The following is a 27083-nucleotide window of genomic DNA, read 5'->3' as shown; positions in this document are numbered from 1 at the left end:
ACGTGGCCATCTGCAAGGCAAGGAGAGAAGCCTCCAAAGAAACCAGCACTGCCAACACCTAGGTCTTGGACTTCCAGGCACTGAAACTGCGAGAAACTAAATTCTTATTGTTTCAACAAAAACAACACCCAGCTGTGGATGTGATTGGTAACAGAAGTAAAGTCCAATGCTGTAAAGAGCAATATTGCATTGCTCTTTAGGAGCCTGGAATGTTAGGTCCATGAATCAAGGCAAATTGGAAGTGGTCAAACAGGAGATGGCAAGAGTGAAAATCGACATTTTAGGAATCAGCCAACTAAAATGGACTGGAATGGGTGAATTTAACTCAGATGACCATTATATCTACTACAGGGAGCAAGAATCCTTTAGAAGAAATAGAGTAGCCATCATAGTCAATAAAAGACTCCAAAATGCAGTACTTGGATACAATCTCAAAAATGACAGAATGATCTCTGTTCATTTCCAAGGCAAACAATTCAATATCACAGTAATCCAAGTCTATGCTCCAACCAGTAATGCTGAAGAAGCTGAAGTTGAACGAACGGTTCTATGAAGACCTACACCACCTTCTAGAACTCACACCCAAAAAAAGAGGTCCTTTTCATTATAGGTGACTGAAATGCAAAAGTAGGAAGTCAAGAAACACCTGGAGTAACAGGCAAATTTGGCTTTGAAGTACAGAAAGAAGCAGGGCAAAGGCTAATAGAGTTCTGCCCAGAGAATGCACTGGTCACAGCAAACACCCTCTTCCAACAACACAAGAGAAGACTCTACACATGGACATCACCAGATGGTCAATACCCAAATCAGACTGAATATATTCTTTGCAGCCAAAGATGGAGAAGCTCTATACAGTCAGCAAAAATAAGACCAGGAGTGACTGTGGCTCACATCATGAACTCCTTATTGCCAAATTCAGACTTGGCAGGGAAAGTAGGGAAAACCACTAGACCATTCAGGTATGACCTAAATCAAATCCCTTTTGATGATACAGTGGAAGTGACAAATAGATTCAAGAGATTAAATCTGATAGACAGAGTGCCTTATGAACTATGGACGAAGGTTCGTGACATTGTACAGGAGGCAGTGACCAAGACCATCCCCAAGAAAAAAATTCAAAAGGGCAAAACGGTTTTCTGAGAAGGCCTCAAAAATAGCTGAGAAAAGAAGAGAAGCAAAAGGCAAAAGAGAAAAGGAAAGATATACCCATTTGAATGCAGAGTTCCAAAGAATAGCAAGGAGAGATAAGAAAGCCTTCCTCAGCGATCAATGCAAAGAAATAGAGGAAAACAAAAGAACGGGAAAGACTAGAGATCTCATCAAAAAAATTAGAGATACTAAGGTAACTTTTCATGCAAAGATGGGCACAATAAAAGGACCTAACAGAAGCAGAAGATATTAAGAAGAGGTGGCAAGAATACACGGAAGAACTATACAAAAAAGATCGTCATGACCAAGATAATCATGATGGTGTGATCACTCACCTAGAGCCAGACATTTTGGAATGCAAAGTCAAATGGGCCGTAGGAAGCATCACTACGAACAAAGCTAGTGGAGGTGATGGAATTCCAGTTGAGCTATTTCAAATCCTAGAAGATGATGCTGTGAAAGTGCTGCACTCAATATGTCAGCAAATTTGGAAAACTCAGCAGTGGCCACAGGATTGGAAAAGGACAATTTTCATCCCAATCCCAAAGAAAGGCAATGCCAAAGAATGTTCAAACTACCACACAATTGCACTCATCTCACATGCTAGTAAAGTAATGCTCAAAATTCTCCAAGCCAGGCTTCAACAGTACATGAACCACAGCTTTCAGATGTTCAAGGTGGATTTAGAAAAGGCAGAGGAACCAGAGATCAAATTGCCAACATCCACTGGATCATAGAAAAAGCAAGAAAATTTCAGAAAAACATCTACTTCTGGTTTATTGACTATGCCAAAGCCTTTGACTGTGTGGGTCACAACAAACTGGAGAATTCTTCAAGTGATGGGAATACCAGACCACCTGAACTGCCTCCTGAGAAATCTGTATGCAGGTCAGGAAGCAACAGTTAGAACTGGACATGGAACAACAGACTGGTTCCAAACCAGGAAAGGAGTATGTCAAGGCTGTATATTGTCAACCCTGCTTATTTAACTTATATGCAGAGTACATCATGAGAAACGCTGGGCTAGAAGAAGCACAAGCTGGAATCAAGATTGCTGGGAGAAGTATCAATAACCTCAGATATGCAGATGATGCCACCCTTATGGCAGAAAGGGAAGAAGAATTAAAGAGCCTCTTGATGAAAGTGAAAGAGGAGAGTGAAAAAGTTGGCTTAAAGCTCAACATTCAGAAAACGAAGATCATGCCATCTTGTGCCATCACTTCATGGCAAACAGATGGGGAAACAATGGAAACAGTGAGAGACTTTATTTTGGGGGGGCTCCAAAATCACTGCAAATGGTAGCTGCAGCCATGAAATTAAAAGACACTTGCTCCTTGGAAGAAAAGTTATGATCAACCTAGACAGCCTATTAAAAAGCAGAGACATTACTTTGCCGACAAAGGTTCATCTAGTCAAAGCTATGGTTTTTCCAGTAGTTACGTATAGATGTGAGAGTTGGACCATAAAAAAAGCTGAGCACCGAAGAATTGATGCTTTTGAACCGTGGTGTTGGAGAAGACTCTTGAGAATCCCTTGGACTGCAAGGAGATCCAACCAGTCCACCTGAAAGGAAATCAGTCCTGAATATTCATTGGAAAGACTGATGCTGAAGGGGCAATTCCAATACTTTGGCCACCTGATGTGAAGAACTGACTCATTTGAGAAGACCCTGATGCTGGGAAAAACTGCGGGTGAGATGAAAAGGGGACGACAGAGGGTGAGATGGTTGGATGGTATCATCGACTCAATGTACATGAGTTTGAGTAAACTCAGGGATGGACAGAGAAGCCTGGCATGCTGCAGTCCATGGGGTCTCAAAGAGTTGGCCATGACTGACCGACTGAACAAACTGACTGAAGCCACCCCACCTGTGGTACTTTGTAACAGCAGCCCTAGAAAATTAATACACTAGATAATCATGTCAGTCTCCTAGGTAAGCTCCCTTTTTACCCCTTTTCCATGAGAAAAAATTTCACTTGCTCAAAAAAAGAATCAGATCTTTAAGATCTGTCTCATCGGAGACCCTTGGTATTAAGGAATCTTACTGCTATAAGAACAAGTAAAAATGCTTGAACACAAGTCATTCCCTGGAGGATATATAAAAGCAAGCAAGTTCAGAAGCAGGCTTTAACCTCTTCAACCTCTGCCAATCACTCTTACTTTGGCCTCACAAATCTCAGACATTTGGGGAAACTGAGGCAGGACAAGAAACCATGAAACACACGCTACCTGATTCAGTCATTCATTCTTGCTCCTTCAGGGCCTCCCTGGTGGTTCAGACAGTAAAGAATCCGCCTGCAGTGCAGGAGACCTCGGTTCAGTCCCTGGGTTGGGAAGATCCCCTGGAGAAGGGAGTGGCTACCCACTGTGGTATTCTCGCCTGGAGCATCCCATGGACAGAGGAGCCTGGCGGGTCACAGTCCATGGGGTTGCAGACAGTCAGATACAACTGAGCAACTAACACACTAGTGCTCATATTACCATTCAGTCTTGTCCTGCGTGTGTTAGCAGCAACCCCTCAGCTGGGGAACATCTGGGGAACCTTGTGTATAGGGTCCTTTCCTCTTACAGAACCAGAGGGTGAACGCTCATGAAGCAGATGGAAGGGAAATCCAGCACTTGCCCACCCCATGTGCCAGTTCCTCGGGCTCTACCCCCAAAGAAGAAACTAGGAAGAGCTGACATGCAGAGACAAGAGAAATGAGGCCACCAAGGCACATGCCTGCCGAGTCATATCTCATCCCTAACTTAAACATCATCTCAATTTCCAACCGGACATAAATCCCAGTCAAACGCCATCACATCAGCCAGCTTTAATTATCTGCATTGCATGGATGGCCTCCTGACATCTCTCTTGTTTATTTACTTATTGAATCACTTTCTGAACCTCCCCATCACACCCTGAGCCAGGAGCCACCAGTTCGCCTGCTGCCATATCCTCAGCACCCAGCTCAGAGCTTACAAACTGCAGGTGCTCACTAGCAGCACTTGAATCAATAGAAGAAGCTAGAGCGCCATGACCTTTCCTGCCCTGAAATGAAGACTCCCATCATTTCAAGAGAGGGAAGTATCAGCAGTTAAGCCAGTCAACCAAGGTTCTCAAGTTCATCTGCTGTGGGAAGAAGAGGTAGAGGCACCAGCAGAATCCCACTAAGGCAGGATCATAGTCTCATTATTACTGAGTGACACAAACTTACCAACGCCCTTTCCTGCATGTTTACATCATGAATTGGTTCTCTGCAAAATGAACCACTGATTGATTCCCTGTCTCTCTCCTTCTTGTGAAACATCTGTCTCCTGGTTTAATCAGGAAGCTCCATGAGATTCTCCTATTTATCAAGAAAATAAATAGGCCCCTCCTTCTAACTAATAATAGATAAAGAGCACTGAGGCACATTTATATATGCCAAGAAAACTTTTGTCTAAGCAATTAGGATCTATGATCTTATTCCAGGCCTCTGGCCCATTTTTCAGGAACTAACAAACAAAATAAATCAGCTGTGCTCCAATCTAATTGCAACACAACATAAGACATAGAACTTAATGGGCTGTAACTGGAGAATTATTGTGGAGCAAGGTAGGTTAATCCAGCATGTTGGTCACTCCTGGACCAAACCCGCGGGTTTGATCGATGCCCACACCTCTCCCCAGCTCCTCCTCCGTAATCTCCCTTTCCCACATGCCACACAGTGAAAGCTCTCATAGATGCTCTTCTCCCCAAAGACACTCGCAGGAAACACCAATATTCTTGGATACTTTAAGATCATACTCTGAACACACCTTGGTGGAAATAGGGCAAGAGCGGGTTTCTGCAAAAAATGATAACCCTTATCTCCTTCTTTCCAGTATTTCTCCCTTCTAGAACTAAAAGGCCAGGTCACTCTCAAGATAAATCATCCAAATAACAACTGATTTCAACATTTCTACTTATGTGTTGCCTGGTGAGTATTGGTATTTAGAAGGATGATCCCAGGGAACTTCGTAAGCTCCTTAGTCATCTATGACTTAATTATGTTCAGAATATCCAGTTTACCAAGGCAGTCAATGTTCTAGAAAGGCCCTTATTAAAATCAAGTATTTAGTAAAGGTTTGTTAGAGGGTCTGAACCAAAGACAGGAGCTCACGCTAACTGTGAGTTGGTCTGAATCGGCCGTATCTAGCTCCCCTAAACATTATTGCTGGAAGAGGCGCCTGCCTGTTCACACAGTGCCCCCCACTGTGTGCACACAGGTGAGAGAGACAGGGAGTGGGGAAGAGGGAGCCCGGAGGAGGCCCATCTTCCCGAGGGACCCCAGAACCAGCTCTGCACCAAGGCCACGCTTCTTCCTGACCACTCACCAGCCCCGTCTCCAAGACTCTGGGCTGGTGAGTGTGGGATGCGGCACCCAGAGGACTGCACACACCTACCGTGAAGACCACCTTCAGGTTATTGAGCATCTCGATCTCCTTCGGGAAGCCCCTGCTGCCCCATCGCACCAGGTAGTTCTCACTGTGGGAAGAGGAGTGGCAGCCGTTACCGTCAGGGGTCTCAACAGTCATCCAGTCAAGATACCCACTGAGCCTCTGCTGTGGGCCCGACACTATGCTGCTTGCTGGGGACACCGGAGCGTCTGAGACAGACTCCCCCTGTCTGTCCCTCCCTCCAGGAGATCACAGCCCACCCATCAGAGAGGCAGATGTGAGACCAGCTGGGCCATGGAATTACTAGTATATGTGTGTTCACAACCTCTTTCCCTCTCCTATCCGGCAAGCAAATGCTAACCCAGCTGCCTAATGTTTCTGAAGAGCAGCAGTTTTCTCTGTAGATAAAGACTGGCAGAGGGAATGGATCCTTTTCTCTCAAGGGAAAGGACTTTTACGTGTTTCATTGGACATTAAGAATATATGTGGCAGCCACTGTGGCAGGTCCTTAAAAAGTTAAACACAGAGTTGTCATGTGACCCAGCAATTCTACTCCTAGGTATCTACCTAGGAGAAATAAAGACATATATTCATATAAAAACTTATACATGGGTGTTCATAACAGAGTTATTCATAATAGCCAAAAAGTGGAAACAACCTAAATGTCCATCAGCTGATGAATGGATTAAAAAAATGTGGTATATCCATTCAACAGACCCTCACTAAGCCATAAAAGGGAGTATAGTACTGATTGACAATTACTATAATACGGATGAATTTCTAACATATTATTTTAAGTGAAAGCAGACAGACACAAAAGGCCATATATTATATGATTCCATTTATATTAAATGTCCAGACTAGGCAGGTCCATTGAGACAGAAAGTTGATTAGTGGCTGTCAGTGGGGTTAAGAACAAGGGATTTGGGAGTGACTGCTAATGGGTACAGGTCTTACCACTGAGGTGATGGAAATGCTCTAACAGTAGGTATTAGGGATGGTTGACAGAATTAAAAATATACTAAAACTGAATTGTATGTTAAAAAGTGGCAAAGTTTCTGTTATGTGAATTATGTCAACAGTAATAATAAAAAAGAAAAAATCATTAAAAAACAAACAAAAAGCATATGTTAAGAATATATTAAAATTCCCTGGCAGTCTAGTGGTTAGCACTCCATGCTCTCACTGTTGAGGGCCTGGGTTTAATCCCTGGTTGGGGAACTAAGATCCCACAAACCATACAGCACAGCCCCCCAAAACAGAATGTATTTGCCCTTCCCACCCTATTCCCTTTTCAAGACTTGAGTAAAGATTTGAATGATTTTAAGTAATCCATTGAACCCACTGGACGTAGGACCATTTCCCTGAATGAATGTCACACTGTGATGGGCTACAGAGGGCCTTAGCCAGTATCTAATATACACTTAAGTAATGATTTACATGCAGTCATGACAACTATATATATATATATATATATATATATATATGCAATCATGCTATAAAGAAAACATTCAGGATGTTGTGAGGATGTACATCAGAAGAACCAGCCCTAGTCTGGGTAGTTAGGGGAGTGTTTGCTGAGGATATGACATGTAAATAAAGTTGGCGAGGCAAAGAGAGTGGGAAAAAGAAATGGTTCAGGCAAAGCAACAATGTGTGCAAAGGCCCTGGGATAGGATGGAGCTTATACGTCTAAAAAGCAGATCCAAGGGAAAAGTTTTAAGAGGAAAACTAGCAAGATAGGCCAGACCATGTAGGCCATATAGGACTTAAAGATTTTGGCTTGATTCTTATGATGGGGAGAACTCACTGACAGTGTGTTTGAAGAGCAGTCCCACAGCTCTGGCATCTGATCATCTATCAGCTCATAGCTTGAGCAGCAGTACACTGTATACACAGCTCTGCCTGGCTCATGCTGGTCAGTCTAGCTGCATCAGCAAGGTCAGGAAATCCAGCACTGCTTTTTTTTAAATTTATTTTTATTGGAGTATGTTTGCTTTACAATGTTGCCCTAGTTTCTACTATACAGAAAAATCAGTCAGCTACATGTATGCATATTTCTCCTCCCTTTGGGATTTCCTTCCCATTCAGGTTGCCACAGCGCATTAAGTGTTGATTATTGATTAGAGTTCCCTGTGCTATACAACAGGTTCTCATTCGTTATCTATTTTATACACAGTATCAATAGTATATATACGTCAATCCCAATCTCCCAATCTCTCCCACCCCTCCATTTACCCTGGTATCCATACTTTTGTTCTCTGTGTCTGTCTCTATTTCTGCTTTGCAAATCCGATCACCTATACCATTTTTCTAGTACTTCTTTAACTTAGGAGAAGATTAGTATAATTTGCTGAGTTGATTCATTCAGCTTTTCATGCCATCCAGGAGCATACCATTGGTTCTAAATAAATGCCCATTATCTTGAATTGGGATATAAACAAAACTCAAAACCAAGTTAGCCCAAAAGACATAATAAGAGAATTCAGCAAACTTAAAGCAAATCACCTTCTCTTTTGAAAAGTTTGTTCTCTCTGATGTTCTGTTCTTTTCTCTCATTTTACCTCTAGAAGACTAATAATAATCTGAGCAAAGTTCATTGGGGAAATAGGACATATAACAAAAAGAACACAGCATCAGATTAGCCAATGGTTAAAATGTAATCAACTTAAGGGAACATTTTTTTAGTAAGATCTAAAAATTTAAGTGGAATTTCTTCTAAATAACCAAGAAGCCTCCGAGACTCCATATACAAAAAATATGTTTTCATTATTTCCCACTGGTTATTTCTGGACCACCATAGTGAAATACCTGGGTATTTCTCAGAAGCTTTAATTATAAGGGGTTTCCCTGATAGCTCAGTTGGTAAAGAATGCAGGAGACCCCAGTTCAATTCCTGGGAAGATCTGCTGGAGAAGGGATAGGTTACCCACTCCAGTATTCTTGGACTTCCCTTGTGGCTCAGCTGGTAAAGAATCCTCCTGCAATGCGGGAGACCTGGGTTCGATCCCTGGGTTGGGAAGATCCCCTAGAGAAGGGAAAGGCTACCTATTCCAGTATTCTGGCCTGGAGAATTCCATGGACTGTTTAGTCCATGGGATCACAAAGAGTCGGACATGACTGAGTGACTTTCACTTCACTTCACTTCACCATATGTAGCATCCCCAGTAGAGAACTAACTGGCCAGGTCTAAACACCAGGAACCAGAAATTTTATTCTAAGGGAAATAGAATCATAAATAAGAAAAGCAATCTAGAAGGCTGAGCTGGCCCCTTCCATCTTTGCCCAGGGAGATCTGGGTAGTTAATCTGAAGGTCTACCTGGCATTAAGACAGGTAAGACCTCTTCCATAAGACACCCTCCTCAGGGGAAGGGGGAGAACCATTCCAACCCTTTCTTGAGCTTCTTTTGGAAATTAGTTTTGCCCCTGTCCTGATGCCTGAGCTGCTTGCTTTTTGTCCTACAGAAACTTACCTTAAGTTTCCCAAACCAAATCTCTGCAGACATCCCCTGGAATCGGCCCACCTTTCATCTCAATATTGAAAGGTTGACAGTGAAAGTGAAAGTCGCTCGGTCATGTCCAACTCTTTGCGACCCCATGGACATAGTCCCTGGAATTCTCCAGGCCAGAATACTGAGTGGATAGCCTTTCCCTTCTCCAGGGGATCTTCCCAAACCAGGGATCAAAACCAGGTTTCCTGCATTGCAGGCAGATTCTTTACCAGCTGAGCCACAAGGGAAAGGTTGTCCCAGCCAAATTCTCCCCAGCGCACCTCTGGGCCACACTGCTGATGCACTAACTTGCCTGAGGCTCACTGTAGGCACCTCCTGGCTAGGGCAGGCAGGAGTGGGGAAAATTGGTTTCTCAGGGAAATAACAGCTACCCAGCTTCAAGACTGACACGGGGAGTGCTTCCCAGTTCCCCAGCCCCTTCCCTGTATTGGGCCTGCTCTCTTCTTTCTTTGTTTTCTGCTCTTTTTCTCCTTCATTCTTTGGTAGAGGATGGGCTCTACCCCCTCGTGTCCCTGCTCCTCACCCCTCCCTCTCCTAAGGGCTCCTCTGCGTCGCCAGCGCTCTCAGAGGCATCACTCAGCCATGCCCCATCGAGCACATCATTCGATGCAGCACATGAGGGGACAGAGCTGCCATCGCACTGATCCATTGCTTCCCTCCCCAGAGCTGGTTCAGGCCATCCATCACTGCGATGAGCCAGCAGGCCAGGCACCCTTGTCAATTCGGCTATGAGGAATCCTTGTGTTTTTGAGAGGCAAGGAGCACTTTATGATCTTTGTCACAGGTGTCTCGGGAGCAGCTGGCAGGGAATAGCAAGGAGCCTATGACATGGCCAGCATCTCACGGTGGGTGCTAAGGAAGCAGGAACACTTGCTCAGTGTCTGCTGAGGCCTAGCCAGAGGAGCTGTACTGATCCTTTAAATTAGGGTTTTAAGTTTGCTATAAAAAATAGTTTTCCACCAAACAGTGCTACAGAGAAGGCAATGGCACCCCACTCCAGTACTCTTGCCTGGAAAATCCCATGGACGGAGGAGCCTGGTGGGCTGCAGTCCATGGGGTCACTATGAGTTGGACACGACTGAGCAACTTCACTTTCACTTTTCACTTTCACGCATTGGAGAAGGAAATGGCAACCCACTCCAGTGTTCTTGCCTGGAGAAACCCACAGACGGGGGAGCCTGGTGGGCTGCCGTCTCTGGGGTTGCACAGAGTCGGACACGACTGAAGTGACTTAGCAGCAGCAACAGCAGCATACGGTGCTAAGACCCTGGTGAGACCCACTGAGGATATTTGATACAACTCTTTCCTTGGTGACAGACTAAATCGGAAACTAGCTTATCTTTGGAGTCAGATGGACCTGGGTAGAAATCTTACCTCTGCCATTTTATAAATAGATGTGATCTTGAGCAAGTCATTTGACCTCTCTGAGCCTCAATGTCTCACCCAAATCACATGGAGTAATGAGGATTATATGGGATCGTATACAGACCTCAGTTTAATCTTCTTAGATAGTCAATCTAAGTTTCATAAATGTCTCCAGGAGGGCCATTATATTCTAAAATGAATTCTGTAAAGTTACTAGGAATTGTATGGGGCTTCCCAGGTGGCTCGGTGGTAAAGAATCCCCCTTCCAAGCAGAAGACACAGGGAAGATCCCCTGGAGAAGGAAATGGCAATGCACTTAAGTATTCCTGCCTGGGAAATGCTATGGACAGAGGAGCCTGGCAGGGTATAGCTCATGGGGTCACAAAGAGTCAGACATGACTTAGCAATTTCATCAACACAATCAAGGTAGGAAGATTTCACCTTCTCAGTCGCAGTAGAAGGCTCGTGCTCCTGCTGCGATCTACTGCACCAACTGCGATCTCAAATAGGGACCCGGTGTTGGCTCACAGCCCCACTGGAGGGGACAGGCAGTGGTCAGCTGAGAGGAAGGATGGACTGAGCCATAAACAGAGGCCAAGGCTGGCCGTGGTGGCCAGAGATACATCAAAGTCTTTTCTCAGGAGATTCCCAACCCTGTTTTGCCTTCCTCGAAATGAGGTGCTCGGCAGTTCCCTTACCTTCTCCAAGAACAATTAATCAAGGTGATTACAATAACAACCCTGCCTCTGGGAGCACCATATGATAGGCCCTGTGCTTCATGCGCTTTCTCGTATTAGAAACCTGTGACCCTGTGAGGTTGATGCGCACATTTCGCAAATGGGACGCTCTGGCTTAAGAAAGATTAACAACTTGCCCGAGGCTAAGAAGCAGTAAATGGTGGGGGCACAGTGTGAACCTGCCTAGATCCTAGATTACAGAGCCCACACCCCCAGCCTGTCACTGCCATTGGGGACACAGCATTTTCACCATTCATTTCTTAACTCTCTTTTTTAAAGATTTTTTTTTATTCTATCTAGTGCTATCTGTTTAAATCTTGTTATTTCCGTTGTTTTCCATTAATCAAAAATTGCTTACAAAACCCTATTGTGTGATGTGGATAAACCTAGAGTCTGTCATACAGAATGAAGTCAGTCAGAAACAGAAAAACAAATATTGTATAGTAACAGGCAGACTGGTTCAAATTGGAAAAGGAGTCCATCAAAGCTGTATACTGTCACTCTGCTTATTTAACTTATATGCAGAGTACATTGCACAAAATGCCAAGCTGGATGAATCACTAGCTGGAATCAATACTGCCAGGAAAAATATCAACAGCCTCAAATATGCAGATGATACCACCCTCATGGCAAAAAGGGAAGAGGAACTAAAGAGCCTCTTGATGAAGGTGAAAGAGGAGAGTGAAAAAGCTGACTTAAAACTCAACATTCAAAACACTAAGATCATGGTATCCAGTCCCATCTCTTCATGACAAATAGATGGGGAAACAATGGCAGATAGTATTTTCTCGGGCTCCAAAATCACTGTGGACAGTGCCTGTAGCCCTGAAATTAAAAGACGCTTGTTCCTTGGAACAACAGCTATGACAAACTTAGATAGGGTATTAAAACCAGAGACATTACTTTGTTGACAACTGTCCTTACAGTCAAAGTTATGATTTTTCCAGTAGCTATGTACAGATGTGAGAGGTGGACTGAGAGCTGAAGAACTTATGCTTTCGAACTCTGGTGCTAGAGAAGACTCCTGAGAGTCCCTTGAGCAACCAGGAGATCAAACCAGTCCATCCTAAAGGAAACCAATCCTGAATATTCATTGGAAGGGCTGATGGGGAAGCTGAAGCTCCAATATTTTGGTCACCTGATGTGAAGAGCTGACTCACTGGAAAAGACCCTGATGCTGGGAAAGATTGAAGGCAGGAGGAGAAGGGGATAACAGAAGATGAGACGGTTAGATGGCATCACCTACTCAATGTACATGAGCTTGAGCAAACTCTGGGAGAAGGAGAGGGAAGCCTGGGTGCTGAGTTCTGGGGTCACAAAGAGTCAGACATGACGGCGTTGAAGAACAACAACACGTATATATGGAATCTAGAAAAAGGGTACTGATGAACTTGTTTGTGGAGCAGGAATAGAGAAGCAGATGCAGAGAATGGACACAGCAGGGGAAGGAAAGGGTGGGACATACTGAGATGGCACCACTGACATACATACACTAGCATGTGTGAGACAGATGGCTAGTGGGAAGCTGTTGTCTAGCGCAGGGAGCTTAGCTCAGTGCTCTGTGATGGTCTAGAGAGGTGGGATGGGTGGGACAGGTGGGAGGGAGGGGTACATGTACACATATAGCTGATACACAATATATTTGCTGATACAGCAGGAGCTAACACAGCAGTGTAAAGCAATTATACTTCAATTAGAAACAAAAATACACATATAATATGTTTTCAAAAAAATTTAAAACCCTACTATGTAACTATAACTCTACTTTTGGAAAAAAATGCCATGGTAAGTAATATTTCCACCTGACTCCCACACCCTAAAAGAAGTTATGTCCACATTCTCAGTTAGGCTGTTTTTCTACTGGGTGGGAATTTCTCCACAAGTAATGGGTGAAGGAAAAGATGCTCGGAGCTCTGCCAACCTCCACCTCCCAAATGCAGAGAAGTCAGGCAATACAGAACATACTTACCTTATGACCATTTGCTTGTTGGGGTCATAGAGAGACATGAAGAGCTCAGCATCTTCCCCAATTCTGCACACAAAGTTTCTCACGAAGACATAGAGGCTATGGGTAGGGGATGAGGAAATCCGGGAATACATTCCATAATCAGGCTGATCTTTTGACTGAGAGGTGGAAGGGAAAAGAGACGAAAAGAGAAAATTAGCCCTGCACCACTTAGGACAATGGAAAGGTGGCCCAGGATATTGAGAAATATGTAGGTTTTGAGCCTAAAGATTTCAACATTATGTTCAGGCCTTCTACCAAAAGCATCTTTTCTCTGAGTCAAGTCACTCTGACTCTCTTGATCTTGATCTTGGGCAATATCGCAAACAATCTAGCCTTCCTTATAAAATTTAGTGTCATAAAAAGCACAAACTACATAACAGGAAAAAATGCTTACACAGACTTTATCAAAACTAAATATTTTCCTCATTGAAAGATACATTTCTCCCAAGTAAGCACTGGGAGAAAATATATTTGCAAAACGTACATCTGATAAAAAATTCACATCTGTAATATACAAAGAATTCTTACAACTCAATGTTAAGAAAACCAACCCAATGAAAATGGGCAAGGTACTTGAACAAACACTTCACAAAGAAAGATACAAATGGTAAAGGCCAGTAAGCACATGAAAATTACTAATCATTCAGGGACATTCAAAACAGCAATGAGGTACCCCTACACAACCACTAGACTGGCTAAAGTTAAAAGACTGACAATATCAAGTGTAAAGAATGCAGAGAAGCTGGCACTCATCTGTTGCTGATGGGAACACAAGACTGTGAAGCCCTTTTGGGAAATACTATGGCAGTACCTTAAGAACTTGAACATACTCTTATCATACAGTCCAACAATTATTACCCAAAAAGAACAAAAACATTTGCCCACACAAAACTTTGTATGTAAATGTTCATAGCGTTGTTAGCTATAATAGCCCTGAATTAGAAGCAACCCATATATTTAACAATTGATATAATGATATATACCCTTGGTCAATGGTATAGTAACTGAGCAATGAAAAGGAAAAAACACTAATACACACAACAACATTAAACTAAAAACATCATGCTGAATAAAAGAAGTCAAACACCAAAACCATATGATTCCTTTCATATTAAATTCTAGAAAAGACAGTATAGACTTGGGGTTGAACTGCAAAGAAACTCAAAGAAACTTTTAAGATGTTGGAACTGTTCTATACCTTGAATGCGGTAGAGTTTGCCCAACACTATATATTAATAAGATTCATTAGATTGCAATTTTAAATGAATTAATTTTATTGTATAAAAATTAGATCTCAGCAAAGCTAAAAATAAAATTGTTTTTAAATAATGCACAGTGGTAAAATACTTTAAAAAATACAAATCAGATTAGGTTAACCTTGTAAAGATTATGTTTCCTTGGATCTTTTGTTGGCTTCCTACCCCAGTTGGAATAACATCTTCCACAGCTGGAATGACATCTCATTCTTTCCCGTGACTCTTAGGTCCTATGAGAGCCAACTCCTGCTACCTGCCTCTCCAAAGTATTGCCTAAACTCTTTCACTGCTCTTTAGGCCCCATCCATACTGGCCTTTCTACTCCTTGGACATTCAGCGCTCAGTCCTACCTCAGGGCCTTTGCACATGCCGACCCCCCCGCCCCGCCCCGCTGCATTGACCATCTTATCCCCAAATCTTCCTAGGCCTGTTGCCTTCACATTATACAACTGTCATCTCAGATGTCCCCCCTGGGAGAGGTCTTTCCTGATGGTGCCTTTTAAAATAGCTCCTGATTCACTCTGTTTCACATAACCCTAATTGATTGCCTTTTAGAAATTCATCCCCATCTGGAATTATTTACTCAATTACGTTTTTTTTTACATTTCTTTTTTCCTCTCTGGAATAGAAAATCCTGGCATTAAACTTCTCACGGGCTGTCTGTAGAATGAATCATGATCTGAGTATACACAGCAAAATGCATGTTGTTACTGATCATCTCAGGTCATAGGACAGATGTCCCTTTGAATAATATACAGTCTGGTTAATTAGATTATTTTAAGCTTATGGTGTGTTAAAGCCTGCTTCCTTTGGCCAAACAAAGTCTGTTTCACAAAGCTCACCATCTCTTCTTTAATACGCTCTGTGATTTTATCAGTTGCTTCTTCATGTGCATGGAACAAGCTGATGATGCTGGTATTATCAGGGTCCAAGATATTTCCATCTTCATCTCTGACAATCAGATCAAGCTCAAGGATTCTGAAAAGCAAGAATGTGAGATGAGGATAAATCAAAGGAGACAGAAGCCTACAGAACAATGGTGAGAAGTTTCTACCATAAAGTTCACATGATTTCTGAGAGTCATAGGCTCCCTCAGAACAGCTCTACACACATAGCCTTGCACGCGGATGGGAGGCACAGTGATATAGCTCGGCCTTTCTGGGAGGTACTGTAGCAGTGTGTATTAAAAAAAATTTAATGCATATTTCCTGTGATACTGAACCTAGAGAAACAACCACACTTGAACAAGGATGTGTGTGCATCAGCAAAGTATTAAAAAATACTAAAATTAACTTAGTTATCAAGTTAACACTAAAATGTCTGTCAAGAGAGAAAATGGCTAAATAATCTGTAATGGAATTCGTAATGAAATTCCATGTAGTAGTGCTTTAAAAATATGACACACTTTTGATGTTTCTTTCTTTCTTTATTTGGCTGACCCAGGTCTTAGCACACGGGATCTATGATTTCCATTTTGGTATGTGGGATATTTGTTTTGATTTTTTAGTTTCAGCATTAGTTGCAACATGTGGGATCCAGTTCCCTGAACAGGAATTGAATCTGGGATCCCTACCTTGGGAGTGCGGAGTCTTAGCCACTGGGCCACCAGAGAAGTCCCTAGTTTTGATATGCTTAATGATATATATTAGTGGGGAAAAATCAAGCTTGAAAAGATGCATACAGAGTGTTTTCAGTGAAAAAAGACAAAGCAAGGCAGGTATGTTACGTGGGTGCATGTTCAGAGAGAAAGGTATGGACACGCGTACCGACACTACCAACACGTGTATCTGAGGAGAGGCAGGGCCCTGGGACTAGCAGGCATGGAGGGGTCACGGGAGAATTCTGCCTTATCTCTATGTGTTTAATGCTTACATAATAGAACAGAATGCAGTATGATATATGATGCATAATGCAGGGAAGGTACTCATGTACCATTAATAATATTTTGAAAATAATTGTTGGGGGTGGGAATCTCAGATATATCTTTGTTGTCCATGGCTTGCTCTTTAACTCTGTGACTTCAGGGTCACGAGATTTTCCCGTTTGGTACTGACTTGTTTGAACCGCAGCTGCCATTCTGATTGGCATTAACAACACTAATAACAGCAAAATGCTCACACAGCAGTTGCGATGAGCTGCACATTAAACTGCTCATGCATCGCAAGGCCTTTAGCTTTAATACTAAGGCCTCCCTATGAGGGAGGTACTATTAATACCTCCGTTTACAGATGAAGAAAAGACTGAGTATAATTTCTTCATGTCACATAGCTAGTAAAGAGTAATGTGGCATATCTGTCCACACTCTTCATTTTCAGTGCAACCCCCTCTAGTACTCTTGCCTGGAGAATCCCAGGGATGGGGGAGCCTGGTGGGCTGCTGTCTATAGCGCTGCACAGAGTTGGACACGACTGAAGCGACTTAGCAGCAGCAGCATTAACTTTACTCATAAAAAATTCTAAAATGTACAATTTCTCCTTTTTAACAAAGTATAATAAAACATAAAAACCCAAAAACAGAACACGTGACACCTACAATTCAAAATCAAATTAGCAGAACATTAAATATTTACAAAACTGTATCTTTAAAATACATCCAATTTTGTAGAATTGACAAAAAAGAATGGCTCAAAAATGCACCTTTATGGTATACGTTCTAGTTAACAGGCTCTTAGAAGCAGTACTGGGTTGGGGGACGGGGTTTATGTGTGCAGAGGTCCTCACTTAAAGCTGCCTTTGCACTTGATGTTGACTTGGAGGCACTCCGTTGTCCATACATAGAAAGGAGGGGGAGGTGGGCTGATGGAGACTCTGAGAGCAACAGCAGTGGTCCTGCTTAGGACTCACTATCGAGTACCAGATTGGGAATGGCAGCATTTTCACCTCGTATTTGAGAACTGGATTGAAAGGCACATCTCTCCTCTCATCCAAATGCAAACAGGAGGGAGCCAAAGCTCACCCATTTGTCCACATTCATTAGGAAATCAACTTCCAACTAGATGTGACTCATAATATTGCACAGCCGTGCTGCTGAACGGGCGATGCTAAAGGGGAATAAATGCATTCGGCTGATGCTGAGCAGAGGCTCTCAAGACCTGGGAGAAGATGGGCTACAGCCGACACATAATTCAATGCCAAGATCTCTCTAGCTCCTTTCTCTTCAAAATGTAGTGGATTTGGCTCTAAAAATGTATGACTAAAACAAAATTCTCCCGGGTCCAGCTGTCTTGGGATTTGAAGGATTCATTTGAGGATTCCTCATTCCTTAGATACCAAAGAGCTTGTCCATTATCAGTTTCATCTGAAACCTGGAAGCTTTAGTCATCAACGGGCAGGATTGAACCAGGGTCAGGAGAGGCTGCTTTCTGTTGGGACGTCAGACCATTCACTTTGGAGAACAGAGCATTTTGACAGTTTTTCCTTAGGAGGTAAGCCCCGCAGCTCTCTTCTGCTCCAGAAAGTCAAATGAACCCAGGACAGAAAAGGGTAGGGGAGGAAACCCTTACTGTATGCGTTTTTCAAAAAATGAATATTATTTTAAGGTGAAGCAAAGAGAAATGGCTTTTTCTGTAGCTCCCCATCATTCTCTGGACAAATCTGAATTTTTTCTACCTGGCACTCAGACCCTGAGGTTCCAGCCACAGTCATGCTCATCTCTCAGCTCCTCTAAGCTTCTCCCTCCCTCTCTCCCTCTCTCTCTCCCTCTCTCTCTCCCTCTCTCTCTCTCTCTCTCTCTCTGAACTCTTCCCCTAATAATTCCTGCCAGTCTTGTTTGATGCAGAGCAGGTGTCACCCTCCTGCCCTGCCCCCTCCATCCTGTTACTTCTCTTCCTCTTCTCAGGAAATGCATGACTTCCTACTCAAGCGTCTGTTTACTTCCTCTTACTAACCGCTAGGGTCCTCCAGGAGGCAGTCGAAGACAGAGGTTAAGTGCTGGAATTCTGGAGCCAAGTCACCTGGTTCAAATTCCAGTGCCTCCTGGTCAAAATGACCTAATCAACCTGTGAGTCTCCGTTTCCTCATCTAATAGAAATAATAACAGTACCTGCCTCATAGAGGGGTCATAAGACTTGGCTCTTAGGTTAAGACATGAAAAGTACTCTAAAGTGTACCTGGCAGATAGTAGGCACTCGGAAATTTACAGTTAGTTCCCTTTGCTTGCCTTTTGTTGCTGCTGCAGAGAGAGGCTGTATTTTGTAAATACTTGTCCTGAGTGCCTATAAGGTGTTCAATAGAAGTCTGATGGCTGAATGAAGGAACAGAATCTCTGAGGGCAGAAACAGGCTGATCTGTCCTCCAAGATTCAGAGTCCTGCTCCCCTGACTCACAGCCTGAGCTTATGGTGCTCGTGCTATTCCTGACACTTGGACCAGAAATATGGCCTTTTGGCTTTCAGAAAGGTATCCATCCCATTTCAGAGCTGCAAGCCCCTGAGACACCAGATCTGCATTCATTTAAAGTGCCCATATCTCTCTCTCTCTCTTCCGGCTGAAGTTGTCAGGGAAGCGAAGCAAAAAGCAAAGGGCCTCGCAGCTCAGGGCCTCGGCCTCCGAGGGTGTCTCTCACTTCCCCAAAGACAACTGACTGAAACAGAAAGCACAGTGCTGGTCCGGGGATTCTTCAGAGGGAAGCTGATCAAGGGAGGACCTTGTCTCTCCCTTCACCACCATTCACCTGCTGAGTGCACACCCTCGGCCCAGCATATCTAAATGGATCTGCCTTAGAGGAGCTCTCAGCACAGCCCTGAAGACAGGCCACTAAGGAGGTAGTTACTCTTCAGGGTGCAAGGGCCCACAGAAGTGCCTAACCCAGCAGGGATGGGGTGGGGGAAATCAAGAACGGCTTCCTGAGAGTGGTGACCATTTCTTTCCATCCTTGTCAGAAGCCCCCATGAGGAAGCATCCAAAGGTCACAGATGCCGTCGTTACAAAGCAGCAAAACTCACTCCATTCCGACATCCCAGCTGTGACCACGCTCAGCTAAAGATGACACTGTCCCAGTGGCGGCGACAGCTGCAGAGCGAACCCCTCCTGTCACTTTGGGACGGCGAGCATGGTGAGCAGGTGTGGGCTCACTTGCCAGCTGCCAGCAAGGCAGCCAGCAAAGGGACTGCTCCTGGGATGGGAAGCAGCTGTAAGCCCATTGACTATCTTTGGATCATCTTCCTAGTGCATGTGACAAAGGTAAGGAAATCTGACTGCTAGGAAAAGAACATCTTTTATTTCCACTGAATAGACTCCTTCTGCTTCCTCCTCAGGCCCTATGGTCCAGTCTTCAGGCCCACTCTGCAGTCTTCTGAACGTGCTGTGTTCTCCCATGCACTCCCACCCTCCCTTTATTTAAAGCCTACCTAATGCTTCTTTATCTTTCAAAACTTAGGCCTGGTTACCTCCTTTAGGAAGAAGGCTTCCTTGACTTCCTTCTCCAAACTGAATTAGGAAGACTCTTGCCGCCTAAGCCATCAAAGTTACCACAATACATACCAATACTTTGCTTGTTGCTCACTCTTAACTAGACTGCCGTACTCTTAGTGTCTGGGAACTTTTATTTCTGTGGCCTCAGAAAACCTAGCAGGGAATCAGGCCAAGTACAGGTGCTCAACGGGCTTCCCTGCTGGCTCAGACGGTAAAGAGTGTGCCCACAAGGCAGGAGCCCCAGGTTTGATCCCTGGATCAGGAAGATCCCCTGGAGAAGCGAATGCAACCCACTTCATGTTCTTGCCTGGAGAATTCCATGGACAGAGGACCCTGGTGGGCTACAGTTCATGGGGTCGCAAAGATTCAGATATTACTGAGCAACTAACACTTATAAGTGCTCAATACGTGTTTGCTTTTGAAGAACAGAAACTAAAGAAATAGGGAGGATATCTGGAGAGCATTCACTTAACCAGGAGGGAGGGGAAGCCTTTACAATTCTCAAATGCTATGCAAGTAGTATAACGGTGAGGTCCAGAGACTCTGGAGACAAACTGCCTGGGTCTAAATTCTGGTTCTGCCTTTTACTAACTATGATTTTGGGCGTGTACCTTAACTTCTTTAAGTGCCTCAGCTTCTTCATTTAAAAAAAGGAGGATACTAAAACTGCCTACCTCGTAGAGTTGTTATAAGAATTAAATAAGACAATGAATGTGAAACCCTTAGCTTAAGACTGGTGCACAATGAGCTTGGATTAGGGGGTAGTTATAACCACTACCATTATTAGTGCATTGATCTGCATCAAAAAACTTATAAGACCTTCTCAACTTCACAGCATTCAGACTAACCAATTTCTGCTTCTCCCACTTTGAGGAAATGCTTTTGTAACTGTGCATTGGTAACTGTGCGTTACCAATGGCTTAGATAATTCAGGATGGGGGAAGGGACGTAAAGTCTCCCATTGGGATTGAAGCGGGGGTGGTTGTAAATGCAGGAATAAAACGACAACTAAGCCAAAAAGAAACCAGCATGACTGTACTCCCCAGCTCCTCGGAAGTAGGTTAACTGAGTGTCCTAAATCTCTAGCCTACTAATAACCACTGCATAAGCAAGCCCGTCTCCACTTGTGTTTCCCCGCGTCCCACGGGGTGATTACAAAGGCACACAAGCATGGGCCCGTTGGTAGCAGCTTCTCCCAAATAGAAAGTGGCAAACTCATCACTAAAAGTGAAACCTAGTTTCTCAGAGGGTGAGAGGAAAGAAGGGGGGTGGAGGTGGGGGAAAAAAGCCTCTTTTTTGGAGGAAAGAGAGGTTACTTGTTGCCATAGTCAATTTTGGATGTGACTTTCTGCTTCAGTTCCTTTAGCTCGTCCTTGGGCAAAGTTCCTGAGAGGAGCTGGGACCGCCACTCCATCAAGTCATACATCATGGACTGCACCTGGAGAAAACGCTCCTTCTTGCTGGCCTAGGAGAAAAAATAGGAAGCAATCCACAGTCACCTGCACCCAAGATCTGGAGCATCTCTTTGGCAAACTGAGCCAAAGCCGAGCATGCATGTTCATGCACCATGGCCTGAGTGCCTGCCTGGCCCCGCCCGGCTGTGAAGGGATTGGGTGGTGGTCTTTGTCATTGACATGTTTCCTTCCCTGGGGCCACAGGGGTCTCTCAAAAGCAAAAGTAGCAATCCTAATCACTTTCCTGTTTTCAAAAAAAGAAAGGGTTATTTCTGACTCTTATCCAAAAAGATACATGTTGAGCAGGAATGCCATGAACATCTGCTGCAATACAGGCCTCAGAGGCCAGGCCCTTTAAGGCGAAGAACCAGGGCCCCTCTCTGTTAGAACAGGCCTATTTCTAGGGCAGTGTTCCCCCAAGCGTGGCATGTACATAGCCCATGGGACATAGGATGGTTCTTGGTGTTACAAAGACACAAGGTCGCATATTAGGGATTCAAATGGTGATTCTCCTCTACTCTCCTCCTATCTGTCTATTTAGGGGATGAGAAAGCTGCAGTTTCTTAGCAATATGTCTTGAACCCCTCTCTCACACTTGTTAATTCATTTTTTTCAGTGAAAGGAGAGAGAAATTCTTGGGCTCAGAGCTTTTAACAGGTACCATGCTGCTGCTGCTGCTAAGTCGCTTCAGTCATGTCTGACTCTGTGCGACCCCACAGACGGCAGCCCGCCAGGCTCCCCCGTCCCTGAGATTCTCCAGGCAAGAATACTGGAGCGGGTTGCCATTTCCTTCTCCAATGCATGAAACTGAAAAGTGAAAGTGAAGTCGCTCAGTTGTGTTCGACTCTTAGCGACCCCATGGACTGCAGCCCACCAGGCTCCTCCATCCATGGGATTTTCCAGGCAAGAGTACTGGAGTGGGGTGCCATTGCCTTCTCTGAACAGGTACCATAGGAAACACTTAATAACACTGTTCTGTTTTCCCTGTATTTACTTGATTAATACACAGGACTATATATATATAGTCTCTCTATATATGTGCGTATACAAACGGCTTCCTTGTTGGCTCAGCCAGTAAAGAATCTGTCTGCAATACAGGAGACCCGAGTTCAATCCTTGGGTCAGGAAGATTCCCCTGGTGAAGGGAATGGCTACTTACTCCAGTATTCTTGCCTGGAGAACCCCATGGACAGAGGAGTCTGGCAGGCTACAGTCCATGAGATTGCAAAAAGCTGGACATGACATAACAACTAACCCACTGCTGTATATACGCATGTGTATATATATGGAAGAGTAGTACTTTCCTGAGTTTCATGAGTTTTTCCAGGACTCATGGAACCTGAGGCTAGGTTGGAGTGAGTGTCATGGGAGTCTCCAAATTTGCACCAATTTGGGCACAGAGGTTAAAGCGTCTGCCTGCAGTGCGGGAGACCAGGGTTCAATCCCTGGGTCGGGAAGATACCCTGGGGAAGGAAATGGCAACCCACTCCAGTATTCTTGCTTGGAGAATCCCATAGAGGGAGGAGCCTGGCGGGCTACAGTCCACGGGGTCGCAAAGTCGGACACGACTCAGCGACTTCACTTCGGACAGAAATGCAAGTAGCCCGAGGACCTGGCAACTGAAGTGAGGGCAAAGGAACTCAGTCGCACAGAATTGAGCCTTCACACCTGTGTGGCCAGTGCCAGAACGAAAGGGAATGGTCTTATAGGGCATCCGGCTGGTGTAGGAGAGTTGGAGAATTGCTGGAACGAGACAGCATGTTGTAAAAGTCCTTGTGTAAGTCATTTAAATTTACTGAAAAGGAAGACAATTCAGCTATTAACTAAATACTTAATGAGCAGTATGCGGATACGGCAAGAATCGTGGAAGTGTAAGAGTCACTTTAGTAGGGTAAAGGGCATGATGAACTTGCCATGCAAAGATTTCTTAAAGAAAATGTCAAGCTTCCATGGTGCATGTGTCAAAGGCATGGTGGAGATAAATAATACATCACTTTAGCCTTAAATCTGCTGTCTGCCCCATAAACTTTACTGACAACTTTTGGGAAACCTATAGAAGGTAACTGAAAGTGCCCGTTACCATACACTATGAAACAGCCACATAGGAGTAACATTCACGCCCATAAAAGGTGAGCATACACACAGCACAGAGCACCAGCACGCGTACAGGATGCTGTGACGAATATGCACGAAGCCTTGGTGGACACTAACTCTCAGTTTAACGGTTTTCTTAGCTATCCACTCTCATTAGGAGTTTTAGAAGCATCAAAGGAGGATTTAAAATTAGATTTACTTCAATACAGGGAAAACCATGCAAAATACGCTCTTAATTTTTCCAGGGTCAAATTCTCTCATAGATCTGATGACAATAGTCATTAGTTAACTCATAAATGAGAACAGTATTTTTCAAGGTGTTATCAGCAGACCACCAAATCAAAATCCCTGCATTTTATTAAAATGCAGAGCCCCGCTGAAGGAAGCTTTACTTTCAATAGCATTCAAGGTGACACTTAAGCACATTCAAGTTTGATAAGATTTTCATTAGTTTAAAAAAAAAAAGAAGGATCACTGCAGATGCCCATTTACTGTGACTCTGTCACTAACTCACTGTGTGGCTCTGAAAGTCACCTAACTTCTCTGGGCTTTGATGACTTCATACTGCTTGTTATACTATATCAAGGCTACATTCCAAATCTGAACCAAGCCACAAACTGTAAGCAGCTTCCACCCCAGGGTTGAGCAGGGTTTCGAGTCTCACCACGTAGAGCTGTTTCCAGATGCTGCCCCATTCCCAAAGTGTTGTCGTCACTTCTTGTGCCAGAGGAATTTCTGCAGGAATAATGTTCTCAATGTTTCTATTTAAGGTGGGAGAGAAAACGGTGTGAAATTGAGACCCAGGTGCTAACAAGATAAAATGCTGGCAAATTTGCATTAAGCTGCAGCTGCTGAGAGGGGGCCTTGCTGGCAGGAGGCTAAACCACTTCTAATAGCCGCACCAATTACATTATGCAAATGCAAGGGGCTTCCTTTTTCTCTGTCCTCCAGCACTGAGGTGGGCCCTTCAAGCTCATTATTCAGGATTAATCTACTTTAATTCAGTTCAAAGGCAGCTGCCAGTGAAAAGTTTGATTCTCCAAATGTACTAATACCCCCTCAGAATCAGATGCGAACACGAATCAATTTGCATTGGAGACAAACACAGGCACGAAGAAGACAGAGCCTTCACATCTGCCAAGTCAGGTTTTCAAAGCAGACAGGATGCAGGCACCCATGAGCCAGTCTGGGGAAAGACGAAAATACCTTTTTTTCTCCACTGTCACTTCTTTGATGTAGATAAAGGATTTTGGAAAAATGCCCTGTGGGGATGAGATAAGATAAGATGAGATTGAATGACTTGTCCCTACAGAAAAAACTGACCCCAGGTCTTCATGATTTTTTTAAAAGCTACTAACTGGTAAAAACCTCCAACTTCACAGGAATAATTTCAGTTGCACAGAACAAGTGGTGGGTGTTAAATTCACTCATTTAGGCCTAATTCCTCTCCCCTTCTTCAGCAGTTGTTCAGGATCCCACAATAGCCCTAGATTCCAAAGAATGCTCTAACCTCACTGCGATCATTCACACTATCAGATGGGCAAGGCAGGAGCGCTTGAGATGTTCACTCTAAGGGAGAAAGGTTCTCTGCCTTTCCCCTCTCCTGCCCAATTTTGGGAAAGCAGCCACCCTGTACTGTCAGAGAAGGGGTGGGCTGCTTTGATTTGAGATCGCTTTCTTTCTGGATTTATTTGATTGTTCTCTAGAGAGCAGACAGGGATCATGCCTTCTAATACAGTATGTCAGGGAGGAAGGAAGGAGCATCTATTATTTCCTTTCTCCATAAGCTTGGCTCAATTGACAAGAGAAGTTGAGCAATTACTTGGACATTCCTTCATCAGTTTAGCCAATGTGTACACTGGGGACACGAGGTAACTGTACTGGGTACCGTGAGATGTCAGGAAATGAGCAAAGCACGTGCATCTCCCACGGAGATGGTGGTGCGGTGTGGGGCTAGGGCAGAGGAACTCCCTGAGGGCTGAGACTGGACCTGTCCCTCCTGAGTCACACTGGAAACATAGGTGAGGAAAGGACGAATGCCCCAAGCCAGCTAAAGAAAGACAGTAGAAGATAAATTTCAAATAAGAAACACACGATTCAGTGGGACTGGAGACATCATATATGGCTGGCATATTAGGAAAATTTTCAGGGAGAAGAGAGCTCTGGAAGCTGGCCTTAAAGGAGTGAAGGGGGAACGGATCAAGGTACAGCAGAGAAAACACTGGACCCAAGGAGAGAGGAGTGAAATCAGTTTGCAGAGGCGCAACAGCGGGAAGTAATCGCCCGGGGGACTGGCAGGGTCACGCATAGACACCCAATATTGCCCCAAATAAAAACAAAATTGTCCTCACCTGTAACATCTTGTGCTTTACAAGGTATCCCCTATACCAATCTGCAAAGAGAAAACAAAGAAACAGGTCTTTCATCTATTCTTACAAGCCCCTTGCTGGGCTTTACTGTTGTTGCTCTTTGTTTTTCACTAGCAAAGCAACTGCACAGTGTTTTGGACCTTAGGTCTAGATCAAAGCCCTAGGATGCAACTCACTCTATTGAATGAGTTGCCAACATCTCCAAAAAGTGACCAAAAATACAGGGATTTCACATAAAAATGCAAATTTAATCCTTCTTTTAAAAAAAAAAACAACAGGAGGCCAGTGCTCCCCAGTGGCTGCAGTTGGCTAGTGGTGAGGGGCAGCTGCTTTCATCAGACAAAAGGAGGCATCTCCAACTCACCAGCCTCTACCCAGCCCCTCTCTTCTTTCCATCACCTGCCTGCATCCTTCCTGTGTTCATACGCATGTTTTCAACCTCTGCCTTAGGAACACAGAAAGGCTGAGAATGTCTGAGGAGTTTGGCAAACATCCTACAATAATGCCCGCAGTTCTAACAGCAGCAAATTGTGTCTAACATGTGATCTGCAGAAGTTAGTCATTACAAAACAGATAGGTTCAGGGGTGGGTGAAAGGACAGGAGTTTTAAAAGATTCTTCCCTTTGAAGGAATATCAAGAATGATTCAATTAACAGAAATCCAAATTACATACACAGTCCTTGGACAAAATGAGCCTTGGTATAGCAAGTATTGATGACTATAATGAGTCTCCTTGCCTTTGAAATGATTCAAGCACAGCCAAGTAGTGGCATTTGTTATCTCTGTAAATAAAAAGAGTCTGCCGGGAGGCTCATTAGCAAATCCTCATTACTGGGCTGACAGATTGCTGTCGAAATATGTTCTCAACAGACATAAGTGTGAGCTCCAAAACAAACATTTAAAATGCAAAGTCACCCCTCATAGTCATGAACTAGCTAAAGAAAGTTCTAAAGCAACAGGGGCCCAAAGTGGTACCTATTTTAAGAGACAGAAAGGTAGAGGAAGGAGACAGAATGGAAGGAACGGATGTTGGAGAGAAAGAATCTCAGGTCTGGAATGAAGTTATCATTCTAAATGGGCTTTCCCAGTGGCTCAGTGGTAAAGAATCCACCTGTAAAGCAGGAGACATGGGTTGGAAGCCTAGATCGAGAAGATCTCCTAGAGAAGGGCACAACAACCCACTCCAACATTCTTGCCTAGAGAATTCCAGGGACAGAGGAGCCTGGCAGGCTACAGTCCATTGTGTTGCACAGAGCCGGACATGACTGAAGCAACTGAGTGTCACGCATGCACGCACACACACACATACACACATGCCATACACACA

General features: G+C 44.0%; 1 protein-coding gene across 1 annotated transcript in view; it reads right to left on the bottom strand.

Moving 5' to 3' along the window:
• The window catches only part of DOCK2 (dedicator of cytokinesis 2), a 462975-nt gene that overhangs the window by 406314 nt on the left and 29578 nt on the right, over positions 1-27083 (bottom strand). Inside the window, exons 3-9 of the mRNA XM_018065716.1 lie at positions 25739-25779; positions 24594-24649; positions 24052-24148; positions 21156-21304; positions 15272-15407; positions 13135-13289; positions 5557-5638 (exon numbers count right to left, since the gene is read on the bottom strand). Coding sequence (XP_017921205.1) covers positions 5557-5638; positions 13135-13289; positions 15272-15407; positions 21156-21304; positions 24052-24148; positions 24594-24649; positions 25739-25779 — 716 coding nt within the window. The remainder of the gene's footprint in view (positions 1-5556; positions 5639-13134; positions 13290-15271; positions 15408-21155; positions 21305-24051; positions 24149-24593; positions 24650-25738; positions 25780-27083) is intronic.

Source organism: Capra hircus, chromosome 20, assembly GCF_001704415.2.
Source record: "Capra hircus breed San Clemente chromosome 20, ASM170441v1, whole genome shotgun sequence".
NCBI lineage: Eukaryota > Metazoa > Chordata > Mammalia > Artiodactyla > Bovidae > Capra > Capra hircus.
Note: the sequence above shows the minus strand (reverse complement) of the source record. Positions and strands in the feature narration are given on the sequence as shown.